The sequence below is a fragment of the Grampus griseus genome, assembly GCF_964374135.1.
Source record: "Grampus griseus genome assembly, chromosome: 2".
In the NCBI taxonomy this organism is placed as follows: domain Eukaryota; kingdom Metazoa; phylum Chordata; class Mammalia; order Artiodactyla; family Delphinidae; genus Grampus; species Grampus griseus.
The window spans coordinates 105,838,449-105,855,047 of record NC_139018.1 but is presented as its reverse complement, the minus strand read 5'-3'; the positions used below and the strand labels follow the sequence as shown (position 1 = coordinate 105,855,047).

The following is a 16,599-nucleotide window of genomic DNA, read 5'->3' as shown; positions in this document are numbered from 1 at the left end:
GGACATCTATCTCAATGCTCAGGGAAAACAAAATTTGAATGTCACAAATTATGATCAAGATTTTTAAAAGCAGTCTTCCCAAAATGGGTCAAAGTATTCCTTCCCTTGATAGGATCCATCTTTTCACCCAGGGACCAAGATTTGGTCATGCAGACTCTTGACTGTTCTAAAGGGCTTTGTTAGACTCATTTATAGAAATCCTGCTCCTCCTATTAATTCTGTCCCAGAAAAAAAAAAATACAGTTAGAAAAAGAACGTGATACTATGGCTATAGTTGCTGACAAGGCCCTTGTCAAACTTTTCAACAAGACCACTATTATGCAGCTCATGTAAAATAAATCTTTGTTAACTCTGGGAACATGCAGTACATTGAAAACTCAATAAAAAGCTCCAAGATAGGATCTCAAGAATCAGAAAAATAGAGAGTAAGAAATCCAATGTCAGTAAGCCAGGGGCTACCCATAACTGGAGGAGGTTGTAGGGTCACCTTACTGTCCTGGTGTTTACCTAGAGAACGGGAAGCATTCAAGCCAGGCCTTCCCCTGTTAAGAGAGCCTCCACAGGACCTACCCTAAACTTGAACCTGCTTCCCTAGCACGTCTGCATAGAAGCAGATATTAGGAGGCGGAGTTTGCATTTATATTGTGAGGGAAACAGTCTGTCAAAGAAAAAAAAAGAGGAAAATATTAAAAGAAAAACAAAAAACACCTCAAGGCAGGGACTTCTCTGGTGGCACAGTGGTTAAGAATCTGCGTGCCAATGCAGGGGTCATGGGTTTGATCCCTGGTCTGGGAAGATTCCACATGCTACGGAGCAACGAAGCCCGTGCGCCACAACTACTGAGCCTGCGTGCCTAGAGCCCACACACCGCAAAGAAGAGTAGCCCCCGCTCGGTGCAATTAGAGAAAGCCCATGTGCAGCAGTGAAGACTCAACATAGCCAAAAATACATACATACATACATACATACATACATACATACATACATACATACATACTCAAGGATATACGAGATGCCTTAACGAAGGACTGTGACTTCCCTCTCAATCTTCCCAAACACTTTGGAAAATAAGTTGACTTAATCAAGATAATTAAGCCAAGTAAACCAACAGATGGATCTCGTATTTACGCAATTCCTAAGTAGGTACCTACCTACAAAGAATTACTTGCTCTAATACAGAATGCACAGGACACACAAGGGTAGTTTGAGGATCTAAGGGGAAGTCAGGATGGGGACATAATTAGCTTGGCTTTACTGAGATGTATTTATGTGGTCTACAGTTAATTCTGTTTACAGTTATTATTGGACATTCCAGCACAGAAATGGCTTCCAGAAATACTCCTACCACTCATTCTGGGTCTCAGCCTCCATGATCACATGAATGTTCATGCACTGAATGTCTCATTGTATTGCAGGATCTGAATGAGTGCTATGTTCCCAGCACCCCAGGAATGTGGAGAGTAGAGAAGGTACATGTTTCATGTATCCACAACATACATGACCATGTCTTAGCATAACTGACACGTCTTGAGGTGATGAAGTTCGGCAGTTCTAGACAAAATAGCAAGCAAAATTGCCCTGAAGCGACTTGAACGCTAATGGAAAGTTGAATGATCCTTTAATTCTGAATTCTACAGAAATCTCAAACATTGAACCTGACATAGGATTTGGAAAAGGGCATCTTCCAGAGAACAAGGGCTCAAATATAACAGCTTAATTAGAATGTATTTGTATGTTACTTGTAAAATGAAGACTTAGGAGGATGAGGAATGAAAGGCATCTTCCCACAAGTATGTGAAGAGTTCATCTGAGCCTGAAGATCCCTGGCAGAAGGCCTCTGCACCCCATCTGCGGGGTCTGGGAATAGAGGCAAACAGGTTGAGATCTTGTCTGAGCTGGCAGTGCATCCAGCCAGCTGCAAACAGTGGCTACAGCTGATCCCCAGAGGACACGTCCCTGGTATTGAAAAAAAAGGGGTGACAAAAAAGACTGCCACACTTGTGGTTTTGGATATGACACAGACAAGAGACCCAGCTCTAAACACAAAGGAAAGCCTGTCCTATGTGTCAGCAGAGTGTAAGGGAGCGCCCGTGTTTTCACTCTTACATGTGAACTCAAGAATGATGCAATTAGGGACTTCCCTGGTGGCACAGTGGTTAAGAATCCTCCCGCTGGGGAAGGGGAAGCTGGGACGAAGTGAGAGAGTAGCATTGACATACCAAATGTAAAATAGATAGCTAGTGGGAAGCAGCCACATAGCACAGGGAGATCAGCTTGGTGCTTTGTGACCACCTAGAGGGGTGGGTAGGGAGGATGGGAGGGAGGCTCAAGAGGGAGGGGATATGGGGATATATGTATACTTACAGCTGATTCACTTTGTTGTACAGCAGAAACTAACACAACATTGTAAAGCAATTACACTCCAATGAAGATATTAAAAAAAAAAAAAAAAGAATCCACCTGCCAATGCAAGGGACACAGGTTTGATCCCTGGTCCAGGAAGATCCCACATGCCGCAGAGCAACTAAGCCCGCAAGCCACAACTACTGAGCCCACGCACCTAAAGCCCGTGCTCCACAACAAGAAAAGCCACTGCAATGAGAGCCCGCGCACCACAATGAACAGTAGCCCCCGCTTGCCGCAACTAAAGAATGCCCACACACGGCAACGAAGACCCAACACAGCCAAAAATAAAGAAATAACTTTATAAGGTAAAAAATAAAAACATTTTTAAAAAGTAATGTCTTCATAAAAAAAAGAAAGAAAAAAAAAGAATGATGCAATTAAAAACCACCCCAAATAGATAAAACAAGCTTGGCCACGAGTTGATAACTCTAGAGGTTGGGTGGTCGGTATAAGGGTGGTTGTGACATTATTCCATCCATATCTGTGTTTGAAGAAAGTGTAGCATGCTTACTAGTGAGAACAGCTAAGTAAGTGTTTCAAAGTGGTGATGCACGATGTAAGTGAAATGAGTCTTTCAATTAAAAATTCTTTTTCTTTAACACATAAAGACCACACTCTGAGATAATCCACCTTCATCTTTTTTTTTGTCTGCTCAAGGAAGACTCAGTTTTTCATTACCTTCTCCCTGCTTGGGTCTAAGGCCATCGCTTAGGCTCCAAGGTTATGGGCTGCAAATATCTTACCTGGAATCGCTCATCAGTCTCATTCTCTCCGATCTGCCGCAGAAGATCTCCACTGGCTTGTCCAATACTTCCAGCAGCGGTCAAAACTGTCTGTCGAGGCTACGAACACAGAGCACACCTTAGTGGGAAAGAGAATGCATTGCCTCCCCAGCGCCGTCAGACAGGGCAGTGCAGGAAGAGGAATCCTACAGGATGGCCTCCTCCTGCACCTCAGTGAGACTCTTGAACTATCTGCCAGACGGGAGACATCCACGTCCTGGTGGAATCTATGCAAGGAAATGCCTGTGGCTCACAAACCAGCAATGGCTGCATAGATGTGAAATGCTCAAATAATGAGCCTCATTCAGCTGGTAGGAAATTAGCGTACAGACTTGTATCCCCTTTAAATGTGTATTGGTCATGTGTGTTAGTTTCTGAGGTTACATCTAATCAAGTACCCTTGGGTGGGGAAAGGAGGCTTCCTACTAAGAGCTCAACCAGTCTCAAAGGTTGAACCATGGTTTCTGCACCCAGTTCACCAACTCCAAACCCCAGAGGGTGGGAACATGAGTCGTCAGGATGGAAGGGACAGCTCAGGAAGCAAGAACCGCATGGAACCCAGAGGCTGCACCTCCCTCAGAACCCGAGTGACTGATGGCCCCAAAGCTCACCTCTCCAGAAGTCGGCTGCACAGCTTTCAGCAAATCCGACACGGCCCCGGCGAGGGTCCTTGCAGCTCTGAGCAAGTCCTCCCCGCTGCCTACCTCATCGTCCATGAGGGCCGCCAACAGCTTCACGCCCTTGGACATCTCCGTCAGGTTGGAAGAAATGGTGGTGATGGCACACCCCACAGCGGTGTAGTCGGTGTCTGCAGGGTCACCTGGGACAGAGAAGGACCATAACCATCCAAGGAGGGTGGTGAAGGTTGAGGAGAGCCCAGGTTGACAGGAAACAGGGTAACACTGGCAGCAGAACCCTGCCCCCACCAACGACGCCCCCATCCTGCAGGAGTCAGACGTCTCCCCATCTCCAAGGTACTGCTCTTCATGGGGTCCTTTTACCCCGAGGCCTCATATATTAAGATACTGAGCATGTGCACCTTTAAAATTCCCAAGGAAGAATCAGCATCTCACGGCCCTTTTCAGAAGGCTGCTCCAAGGTCAGCCGCTTGGAGAGCTCAACTCTACCCCTGAAACACTGCAACGCTGCTTGGTGAAGCCAAGATCTTCCCTGGCTCTCATGTGACAGTGCAAGGCTGGGAGTCGTGCTATACAGAGGAGACCATGGCTGGACAAGACAGAAGAAGGCACCCATGATGGCTAGTCATCTAAAACCATTTTGAGACTGTAAGCTCTCAGAAGGGAGAAACTGGCCTCGATATACTTTGAAGTATGTCCAGCAGCTTGAACAATGAGAAGAGCTGGATAAGTGGTTTTTACTGATGATGCATGATCCAGACAAAAAGGTATGAGATGTTCACCGCATTTCTCCTGGGTCAGTGGGAGGAAATGTCTGAAGCATTGTGAGGGCCTAATAATAGACTCTCCTCTCAGAATAGGACAAATCTGTTGTTTCAATCAAAGAATAAGAACGTTTGTTTTTAACAAAATCACAATACACCACAAATTCCTCAGGGACTTACCGGCTGTGAGGTTAACAACTGAAGCTGTTCCAGCTGTGATGGCATCGACTTGAGAGTGGATTTCATGTTTGGATTCGTCGACTTTATTCTGAACCCATACCCTAGACGCCTGCAAAACCAGACAACTTCATGACAAAAGTGCTGCACAGGATTGCCCAGGAAACCAGAGAAGTTGTGCCATAAAATGAGACCAGCGTTTTGGCCACACTATTTTCACTGGGCCAGCACCAACGAGGCCCTTAAGTCACCTTGAACGATGTACTTAACAGGCTTCTTGCTCATTCACTCATGCTGAATGGCACGTAATTTCTCAGTGCTTTTTACTCACGTTATGTTGTCTTTAAGATCTTGGAGAGAAAAATTCTGTGGCTTTATGTAGGTAAATTCAATTTAAAAACTGAAAATAATTAGTATCTCACGGGGCTTCCCTCATGGCGCAGTGGTTGAGAATCTGCCTGCCAATGCAGGGGACACGGGTTCGAGGCCTGGTCTGGGAAGATCCCACATGCCGCGGAGCAACTGGGCCCGTGAGCCACAACTACTGAGCCTGCGCGTCTGGAGTCTGTGCTCCGCAACAAGAGAGGCCGCGACAGTGAGAGGCCCGCACACCGCGATGAAGAGTGGCCCCCGCTTGCCACAACTAGAGAAAGCCCTCGCACAGAAACGAAGACCCAACACAGCCAAAAATAAATAAATAAATAAATTTATATATATAAAAAAAATTAGTATCTCATAATAATACTGCACAGTGGCAACAACAACTGTTGCTAATCTTCATCTTGTTTTTTAGAGAATGGGGTTAGAATTAGGGTGTTCTAGCTCATGCGTGTTCTATCAGCATAGCAATTGTCTTTTGTTCACAAGATGAATGTCATGTTGACGTGGCACCTTTCCTGGTAGGGTTTTGGGAGGTGGTTGTCAAGACCCCTGCTCTGGATCCAGCTCTACCACTAACAAATGATATGACTTCGAGCACATTTCACCCAACTCCTGTGCCTTTCATTTCTTCTACTGTGGAATCTCACTCAATGGTCTTTTAAAACCTTTCTAGTTCTTATACTTCATGTTCATTTGACCCTATAAATAGCAAATTCTGTTTCTGGCTGTTTCTGGTCTTAGCCAATAAATGCTCATTTATACACTGGTAATGATGATCCTATGGTTATATAAGGTGCTGATCTGCTTCCCAAAACATTCCCAAAATATTAATCTTGGTTCAGCGTATGTCTAGCACTAAAATATTTTATATACTAACTCTTTGAAAATTGGTGAAGCAAGAATATTAAATCCAGATATTTTAAAACTTTCTCTCACAACTGTGCTGGGTATGGGAGTTTGCCATATGTATTTTTACTCTCAAGCTCCCCAAAGCAAAATATTTAATGACTTCAGGGGCCTGGGAGAAACAGCACTAAGGATGCTGCACCCTGCAGGTACACAAGTACACAAAGGAAAAACACCGAGCAGGGAAAACTTGGAGGCAGTTAGCCTGGCTGGACAAGATGAGGCTACAAATTGTGTCTTGGTTCTGGCCCTACGAGGGTCAGGCAGTCTTAAAGCAGTGGTCTTCAACCCTGGCTGCATATTAGAATCACAATAGGGAGATGAAAACCCACTGATACCCAGGCCCCACCCACCGGCAACACTGATTTGTTTGGTCTGACCTGGGCCCTAGGCTTCGTCCTTAAAACTCCTCAGGTGATTTTTAACGTGTGAAGCAGGGCAGGGAAGGACAGTGATAGCCAGTGGTTTGCAAATGTGTACACAAAACAGTTAGGAACTTTACTAAAATGCAGATTCTGATTCAGAAGTTTGGGGTAAGGCCTAAGATTCTGTGCCTCTCGCAAGATCCTAAGTGCTGCCAATGCTGCTGGCCTGTGGATCACAATTTAAGGAGCAAGGGGCTAGACAATTTCATGCAGCAGCAGCTACAGGAAGGCAGCTAATCTGCCTCGCTGAAAAGCTCAATAGTAGTAACCCAGTGGTTTGTGAAGCATGGTCTCTGAACAAGTAGCTGCAGCACCTGAGAACTTGCTGGAAATGCAAATTCTCAGGCCCCACCCCAGACCTACTGAGTCAGAAACAATGGGGGAGGGGCCCAGCAATCTGTTTTAGCAAGCCCTCTGAAAGACTGTGATGCTTGCTCAAGTGTGTGAACCATGGGTAAATACTAACAACAAACCCAGCTAATACTCACCGGGCTCTCACTACGTGTTAGGTGCGGGACTCAGAACTCCTTACATGATTGGATGGTTGGGTCTTCACAACAGCCCTACTCAGGGATGACAGAATGGAGGCTTAGAGAGAGTAAGCTGCCCAGATTCACACAGCCATTGAGCAGTAGAGCTGGAATCTGGGTCCAAATGATAAGACTCGAGTCCAAGTTCTTAGCCCTTATGGGGTACTGCCGACAGCCTGTAGCACCCTAGGATTGTCTCCTCCTGTGGTGCAGCCTAGAGATGGAGACTGCATCTCTTGAAAAAACATGGACTTCCAACTCACCTAGCTGGAGACAGAGATTCATCTCACTGAATCCAGCCAGAGCACAGAACCCCGTTTTCTGCCAGGGCAGAGACATCGAATAAAAACACTGAACAACACTTACCATATCCTGGCCGAGAGGCGGCAGGGAGTCAAGTTCACTGAGGTCGTCCTGGGCCTGCTGGACAGCGTGCATGCTCGTGTTGATGGTCCCCATGAGGGCCTGCTGGGCCGAGGTCTGCAAAGGCAGGTAACACAAGGGGTCACACCACATTCCTGGACTGGCAACACAGGCTCTACATGAGCAAGGAAAGTGGACCTGAGATCATGAGCAAGCAGCCCAGGGTATGTCTCAACAAACTGCCTGAACCAGCTCCTATTTCAACGGGGGGCCAGTAGGTATTATAATACATTAGTAGGACACTAAATATGAGTGTTTGCAATAGGGTGAGTCTCATCAGCAGAGTGTGGAAAACAAGAAGGCTCAGGAAGAGTCCCGGCAGGGGAGCTCAGGGGACCCAATCCTTGAGTGCTCCGGACAGAAGGTCTCCTGCACAGGAATCACATGGGTGTGCTACATCAGAACTCTTCTTGGTAAATAAGATTCCACCCAAACCTACAGTCAACACGCTTCTCCACTCAAATCACCTCTGGACTTTAAGGCTCTTCTGCTTTCAAAAAGTTCTTGCCCCAAAGCATGGGATTCCAGAGCAGGCCTGAGAGAGGCCCCGAGTCAGGTAGACCAGCACAGCAGAAAGAACCAATGATCCGCTGGGGGGAAATGTGTGGATCGGAAGAGACTTGGTCTACTTCTAAGCCTCCCTGAGGGGTATCTGGGCCGATGAGCAGGCAGGGGAGCAGGGTCCTATCCCTCTCTCGCAAACCATGTGGAGAGGCCACTGGTCCTTGTCCAGCCCTAAAGGACACCTGTGGTCCTAGACAGGGCATTGCCAGAGCCACCCATTTAAAAGAAAACACACTGGGAATTAGGCATTGGGACTGCACAGCTGAAGAGCCAGGATTCAGACAGGAAGTAGTGAGAGTGAGGATGACACACACAACCTATCCCCAGGCTGGTGTGGCTCCCTGGACACCAAAGGCAGCATAGTGACGAGCAGGGCAAGTCCCCTGGTAGCCTCACCAGCGGGGGCATGTGGCCTCGGTGCATCTGTCCAACCATGACCTGCTGCTGTGGGGAGGGCATGCTTCCAACATTGAAGGTCTCAGGCCCGCTGGAGCCGGAGCGCATCACGGCCGGCAGTGCCACTGAACCATGCTCCACCTTCCCGGTGCGATTGAACTGCTGCTGCAAGATGGTGGACCTAGGGGGACAGACGCTTTGGTCACTGCGAGGTGGCCATTCACAGGGAGTGTAATAAGATACCACAGGTGTCACCAGTGTTCACTGCTTCATGCTATGGCAACCAGTTTCCAAGAAGCAAATACAGACAGAATTGTGAACGAAGTAGCAGCACTAAAATGTTTCAGCAGAACCCTGAGATGAATTAATCCTTTTATAATCAGTAATATAAATAACTACTCCCAGTGTATCTAGTTGATAGGTTCATGGCATTATGCTATTAGTTGTTCTTAAAAAGACACAAAAAATAATGATGTTCTAGGCATAAGTGAATGTTTTGGATACACTGATCTATTATTTTATAAATTCTACCTGAAATAGCATTCATTCAACACCTTATCTACTGTGTGCCACGTTCTATTCTAAGCCCCGGGGACAGAGACCATTTATCCTTAGCTTGAAGGAAGAAGCGTGGAAAAGAACTTAAAATCTCCCACAGCTTAGCTCCCCTTCCCCAGGTCAAAAGCCATTGACCACAAAGGCTGTTTCAACACCTTAGAAACTTTGATGATTGGCAGACTTTGGCTCTCTTCCAGATCATTTCAACTTAAGTCTGGGAAGACTCCTAGGGCATCTAATAAAAAAAATTGTCAGTTTTTTTACTTCTTCATATTTTCCTAGAATGAGCAGTGAGTGTAAAGGACTTTGAGCATATGAAGGTAAGAATGTGAGGGTGGCACAGTTGCCTCATAGCCCAGTGGACAAACCCACAGGGAGAGTCCGGGGGAGTCTGCGGGGTGGGGGGGCAGGGGGGTGGGGTGGGGGGGCAGGGTTGCTGAGTAGCTGCATTAAGGCACAGCAGCCTCTGTCCCAGGTTTCTGGAACCACTGCAGGTCACTCCCTGTTGTCCAGGGCAAAGCTTGTGAGCCAAGCTAGGATTCCAAGCAACAGGCATCCACACAGCAACATTAACATCTGCGGAGGGGCTGGCACTAGGGAGGGTGGATCTATGGCTCCTCTCGGAGCTCAGCTGCATTGCAAGATCTCAGCCAATGTCTAATACAGGGCGAAGTGGAAGGTCTAGTGATGAGGAACTCCCCTGGACCACTCTACCTGCTTGCCATGACCAGACCGCACCATGATGCTGTCTGCATCAGTGGGGAGGGTCCCAGCACGCGGGGCTCAGACACTTACTGAGCTGCTCCTAGGAGAAGTTCAAGCACAGCAGAATCCTAGGAAGTGAACAGCTCACCCTATTAGGAAGTACTAGGTTACTAATGTCCATTTAATGGTCATTAATAATTTCAAGAAATTAAGGTCTTTTGCCAGAGGGTAGCAAGTAGTACTTGAAATGCACCACATCAAATTTGGTTCCAACTTGCGTACAAATAAGGGACAAACGGAAAAGCACCTTCAAGGGGATTATGATGCAAACTGTGAGAAAGTGTACAGAGTAGCAACATCAGAGAAACAATTCCTATTACTAGACAACTTCAACGTGGTGGAATATGCTCGAACTCTCTGGCAGTGCACTATAGGAGACATCAGAACACCTGAATCTGAGTCCTGGCTCTGCCACATGCACGCATCTCAACTAACCTCTAGGAGCTTTGGTTTCCTCATCTATGAACTGGGGATGATAAAATCTAGCCTACCTCTTCCACAAGGGGATGCTGCTGAGATCAAGTGAGACAGCAAGATGGACACACACAATAAAGTACAGACAAGAAAAGTTATTACTACAGTGCTCTATTTAACATCAAGGGAGTAGCTGAATAGGTTTTGGTCAACAAGTCTCCCTTATTAGATGTTACTTAATTTTAATAAATCTCAGTTTCCTCATTTATAAAATGGAGCTAAATTGAGATTATTCTGAATTTAAAATGATGATAATAGTAAACATTTATTATGTACCAGGGATTGTTTTATGTGCTTTATTAGTAACTCAATCATTAAATTCAAACTTATGAGGTAGTATGATCAATCATTATTCTCATTTTATAGATGAGATGAAAGAGACAGAGAAAATAAATTCATAATGTCCCCAAGGCCACACATTAGAAAACAGACCTCAGATTTGAACCCAGTAACTCTGGCTCCAGGGTCCATGTTCTTTTCTTGTTCCTCTGCTGCCTCATGACATATGTATCAAGCGTGGCAGGTAAAAGCATCCCATAAACAAAAACTCCTCTACCAGCTAGGCCCCTAGCCCAAAGGTACAGAATTAAACTCAGTCTCCAGGCTCTGATGATAATGATGCAGTTTATGAGATTTAAATCAGAAATTCAGAACAGGACTCATGAAGGCTCACTGTGTCTAAAGGTGGAATTACGCACTACATCCTGTTCAGTGTCTCCCTGAAGTCCCCAGCCACCGCTGCCCCAACAAGACACCCTCAACCCTGATGACAATGGTCTGGGGACCACACTTCGAGAAGCAAGACTCATCTATCTCATCCACTATCACCTCCTCCACGTGAGGGACTTCAGGGCAACAGCCCCAGAGCTGGCACGAGGAAACCTGCCCTGTATCCAGGGAGAAGCCAGTTCTCCAGTGTTCTTAACGATACTTACTTTTTGGGGGAAACGGACTCTTCTAACATAGTTGACTCCTCATCGCCCTCTAGTCCAAATCTATCTTTACTTTGTTTCTGAGGTAAAACAAGACAAAAACGAAAGTCAGCAGGTCTTGACACAAGACCCTTTTAAGAGGCCTTTTAAAATGAGCCACACAAGCAGATCTGTTAAGGTTTACCCCAAATTCGTTGTATTGGATAATTAATAAGTGATGGGTGAAACATAGTAATGAAAAAGAAATATATTATTTAATACAGAGAGATATATAATGTCTTCTGTGTAACAGTACTGCACAATTTTATACAGTTAAAATCAAGACATAGATATAAATATTCCGGTAGAACTTGGCTATTTTTGTGGGCTGTATCTTGAAGCCCTAGGAAAGGTATACCACTATGGCATATAACCCCCCATTAAAATAGGTTAAAAAAGAGAGAGAGAGAGAGAAGAAAGAAAAGGAATATCTTCAGATCCTAAAGCCAGTTTCTATAGAGGCCGGAAAGCATAACAATTACGTAGAGAGGAAGACGCTGAGGGGTTAGCCAGGCTCATTCATTAGCTAAATGATGCACTATTGCTCATGACTTGGCAGTCAATGACACAAATATGAGCTGCAGCAAAATCAGAAATCTCCTAGGATATGAGGTTAAAGACTTCACACTTAAGCAATCTTAATGTTAAAGATTCAATCAGTGAATCAAGTACTTTCCATGAGGTGCCTGCTTGCTTGTTTGTTTTTCAGGGAGCTTCATCACCTAAACTGAGTCTTTTAATAGAGAAGTGTTGTCCAATTTGCATCAGTATGAAATACCTTTTTGAGGATGATGTCAATGTAGCCTGCAATCAGCTGGGATATTTGCTCTCCCTCAGTGGTCTGTACTGAATAGTAGCTTTCCTGATACTCCCCAAAATCCTGGGGGGACAAAACCCACATTAGAAGAAATACAGCACATCAGCAGTTTTAAAGGCGAGGGGGTCCAGTTTTGGAACAGGTTCTGGCATGGATTCACTTTTTCTTGCTTGCCCCCTCTAAATACAACTGAACATCCTAAAATTTATTCAACAAGCAATGGTAAGGGGCTCTGAAAGCTGGAAAGGTAGACTGGCTGGTGACCTCAGGACCTGAAGAACCACAGTCTGAAGAGTTCTTGAGTTTTGTTTTAGATCCCATACCCCAAAGACTGGGTGCTGGAGAGGGCTGAAACTTGGAACGTCCAACGGTAAGTTCTCAAAAGCCTGTTCTCTTTGGCCAAGGGACCAGGAGAGGGGAAGCCCAACAGAGACCTAGTTGGGAGCCTCAAGCAGCTCCACAACCTAGGTTGTTGCTCACCAGCACCTGCAAAGCAGTGAAAGTCTGGCCATCCCAGGCCCTGCTCCACAACCCAGGCAGGCAGGTGATCTGGTCACTTTGCAGCAGTGGCCACAGTGAAGCCCTGTGTCTCCCTCCCCTCCACTCAGTGGCATAAGTAGATTCAGGCTCAGTAGCTTCTACCTCCCCTAACAAAGGTCAGCCAGCAATAGCAGGTGGCCCAAGGAAGTACCTTCTTCCCCCACACCCCGAGCACCAACAGGCTTTGAACAGGAACCCCAGCAGAGTCAGAAGTACAAAGCAATCCAGAATAGCAATGCAAGGGCTCAGAAAATAAACTGCCATTGCAAATCAAGTCCACAAAGACTTGAACACTAGAACACTACACACTAAACCTACAGCCAGAACACTACACACTAAACCTAAACAAGTTGACTGTCTGCTACAACAGAAGATATAAATAAGATCAAGAGTCTCCTATTATCATAATCAAAACATCTAGGATATAATTGAAAATCACTATTCATGTAAAGAACCAGGATAACTACAACGTAAAAAAAGATAATCAGGGCTTCCCTGGTGGCGCAGTGGTTGAGAGTCTGCCTGCCGATGCAGGGGACACAGGTTCGTGCCCTGGTCTGGGAAGATCCCACATGCCCTGTAGCAGCTAGGCCCGTGAGCCATGGCTGCTGAGCCTGCGCGTCCAGAGCCTGTGCTCCGCAACAGGAGAGGCCACAACAGTGAGAGGCCCGTGTACCGCAAAAAAAAAAAAAAAAAAAAAAAAGATAATCAACTGAGGCCAATATTGAAATGAAGCAGATGTTGGAATTACCTGATGAGGAATTTTGATTTTGAATAATAAAATATGTTTCAATGCCCAATTAAAAATTCTCCCAAAACAAATGAAAACAATAGAAAGATTCAACGAAGAAACCCAAGTCATAAAAAGGAACCAAATTGAAATTTTAGAATTAAACAATACCATAACTGAAGTAGAATGCACAGGATATAAACAGTAGTATGGAAATGACAAAGAAAAGAATCAATAAACTTGAAAACAGATCAACAGAATTTAGTCAAGCGAAACAACAGGAAACAGACAAAATACAACAGAGCTTCAGGGGTCTGTGGAACAATTTACAAAAAGACCTAATGGGAGTTCCCTGGTGGCCTAGTGGTTAGGATTCTGGGCTTTCACTGCCACAGCAAGGGTTCAATTCCTGGCTGAGGAACTGAGATCACACAAGCTGTGTGGCATGGCAGGGGAAAAAAAAAAAAATATATATATATATATATGAAAAGACCTAACATCCATATCATCAGAAATATGGAAGGAGAGTAGAGTGTGGGACACCCCCCCCCCAAAAAAAGTATTAAAAGAAATAATGGCTGAAAACGTCTCTAAATTAGTGAAAGATATAAACCTACAAATTCAAGAAGCTAAGCAAACCCAAAATAGAATCAACCTAAGAAACCCACCCCAAGAACTTTTGAAAACTAGAGAAAAGAAAAACTTAAAAACATCCATAGAAAAGCAACATATTACCTACAAAGGAATACCAATCCGATGACAGAAAATTTCTATTCTGAAACCACAGAGGCCAGAAAGAAGTAGAATGACACTTCTCGAGTGCTAAAAGAAAAGAACTGTGGATCTCAAATCCTGTATTTGGCAAAATTAACCTTCATGAATGAAGGGGATATAACATTCTCAGATGAAGGAAAACTAAGAATTTGTTGCTAGCAGACCTACCTTTAAAGAATGGCTAAAGAAAGCTCTCCAAACATAATGAAAATGAGAAAAGAAGACTGGGAACTTGAAAGAGAAAGAACAATGAGATGGATAAAAACAGAAGTAAATGTAATAGACTATCCTTCACCTCATGAGTTTTCTTCAGTTTTATTTTATGGTTGAAGCAAAAGCTGTAACACCATCTCACGTAGTGGTCAATGTATACAGAAGAAATATTTAAACAATTATACTCAAAAAGTGTGGAGTGTAAACAGACCTAAATGGAAGTAAAGTTTTTATATTTTATTTGAAGTGGTGAAACATTGATGCTAGTAGGTGGTAATTAATTTCAGACATATATGATAGTATCTAGAATAACTACTAAGAGCACTATGCAAAGAAATATGCTCAAAAAGATTATAAATAAAAATGGAGGGCTTCCCTGGTGGCGCAGTGGTTGAGAGTCCGCCTGCCGATGCAGGGGACATGGGTTCGTGCCCCGGTCCGGGGGGATCCCGCATGCTGCGGAGCGGCTGGGCCCGTGAGCCATGGCCGCTGGGCCTGCGCGTCCGGAGCCTGTGCTCTGCAGCAGGAGAGGCCACAGCGGTGAGAGGCCGGCGTACCGCAAAAAAAAAAAAAAAAAAAAAAAAAAAATGGAGGGGCTTCCCTGGTGGTGCAGTGGTTGAGAGTCTGCCTGTCAGTGCAGGGGATACGGGTTCGAGCCCTGGTCTGGGAGGATCCCACATGCCGTGGAGCAACTAGGCCCGTGAGCCACAACTACTGAGCCTGCATGTCTGAAGCCTGTGCTCCACAACAGGAGAGGCCGCTGCAGTGAGAGGCCCGCACACTGCGATGAAGAGTGGTCCCCACTTGCCACAACTGGAGAAAGCCCTCGCACAGAAACGAAGACCCAACATAGCCAAAATTAAATAAAAAATAAATTTATAAAAGAAAACTCTGGTGAAGCCTTTAAAAAAAAAAAGGAACTCTAGGGACTTCCCTGGTGGCACGGTGGTTAGGAATCCACCTGCCAATGCAGGGGACACAGGTTCGAGCCCTGGCCTGGGAAGATCCCACATGCCGCGGAGCAACTAAGCCCCGTGCGTCACAACTACTAAGCCTGCGCTCTAGAGGCCATGAGCCACAACTACTGAGCCCACGTACCACAACTACTGAACCCCACGTGCCTAGAGCCTGTTCTCTGCAACAAGAGAAGCCACCACAATGGGAAGACCGCTCACTGCAACAAAGAGTAGCCCCAGCTCGCCGCAACTAGAGAAAGCCCACGTGCAGCAACGAAGACCCAATGCAGCCAAAAATTAATTCATGAAAAAAAATTTAAAAAAAATGTTCAAGTAACCCACAGGAAGGCAAGAAAAATAGAGAATAAAATAAACAAAAAAAAAATAAAATGGTAGACATAATACCTAACATATTAATAATTAGCTTAAAAGATAATTGGCCTAAATACATTGATTACAAGAGTGAATTTTAATAAAAAGCACAACCCAACTCCATGCTCTCTACATGAAATTCATTTAAAACCTAACAATATAACTAGGTTTAAAGTAAAAGGGTAGAAAAAATATAACATTCAAACACCTAATTTAAAAAAGCATGAGTGGCTATACCAATGTAAGATAAAGCAAACTGCAGAGCAAAATCTTTACTATGAACAAAAGAACATAATGATAGAACAATTTCTCCATTAAGAACATAGCATAATCTTAAATGTACAGATACAGAACAGCAGAGCTTCAAAATACATGAAACAAAAACTGATAGAGATGAAAGGAGAAATAGAAAAAATCCCCAATTGCTGTTGGGAACTTCACTCTCAGGAATTGTTAGAATTACTAGACAGAAAATTAACAAGGATATGTAAGACTGAAATACCACCAACAGCTAACAGGATCTAACTGGCATTTATAGGACACTACACCCAACAGCAGAATGCACATTCTTTTCAAGCACTCATGGAACATTCTCCAAGAATGATCATATCCCTGTGATATAAAACAAACCTTAAAATTCTACAGATTGAAATCATACAAAGTATGTTCCATGAACATTAACAGAATCACAGTACATCTCATTGACCATAAGAGAAACAAACTAAAACTCAATAACAGAAAGACAACAGGAAAATCTCTAAACACTTGTATATTAAATTAAAGCTGGGTAGGAAGGAAAGAAACTTTACAGGTTATAAGCTTTAATCCAACTTCAGCAAAAACATTGATATTTGTTCTCTCTTTCGCTTCAGGTAGTTACTGCAATTCGCAACAGTTTTTAATAACTTTTTGTTTTTAAAAAAGCAGTACTTGGGTCTAGCTTAAAAAGACCAATAGTATCAAAATGTATATAACAAAACATACCTATGCCTGCCCTACCCATTCCCACCTTCACTTTCCATCCCCCATGCAACTAC

The 16,599-nt window shown here is 44.5% G+C and overlaps 1 protein-coding gene across 3 annotated transcripts in view; it reads right to left on the bottom strand.

Moving 5' to 3' along the window:
* TLN2 (talin 2) overlaps positions 1 to 16,599 on the bottom strand; it is a 450,475-nt gene that overhangs the window by 141,762 nt on the left and 292,114 nt on the right. For all 3 annotated transcript variants that reach the window (XM_082647306.1, XM_082647308.1, XM_082647307.1), the window contains 7 exons: positions 11,939 to 12,040; positions 11,125 to 11,201; positions 8,393 to 8,573; positions 7,376 to 7,489; positions 4,771 to 4,879; positions 3,800 to 4,008; positions 3,150 to 3,248 (listed from right to left, as the gene is read on the bottom strand). In XM_082647306.1, coding sequence (XP_082503432.1) covers positions 3,150 to 3,248; positions 3,800 to 4,008; positions 4,771 to 4,879; positions 7,376 to 7,489; positions 8,393 to 8,573; positions 11,125 to 11,201; positions 11,939 to 12,040 — 891 coding nt within the window. The remainder of the gene's footprint in view (positions 1 to 3,149; positions 3,249 to 3,799; positions 4,009 to 4,770; positions 4,880 to 7,375; positions 7,490 to 8,392; positions 8,574 to 11,124; positions 11,202 to 11,938; positions 12,041 to 16,599) is intronic.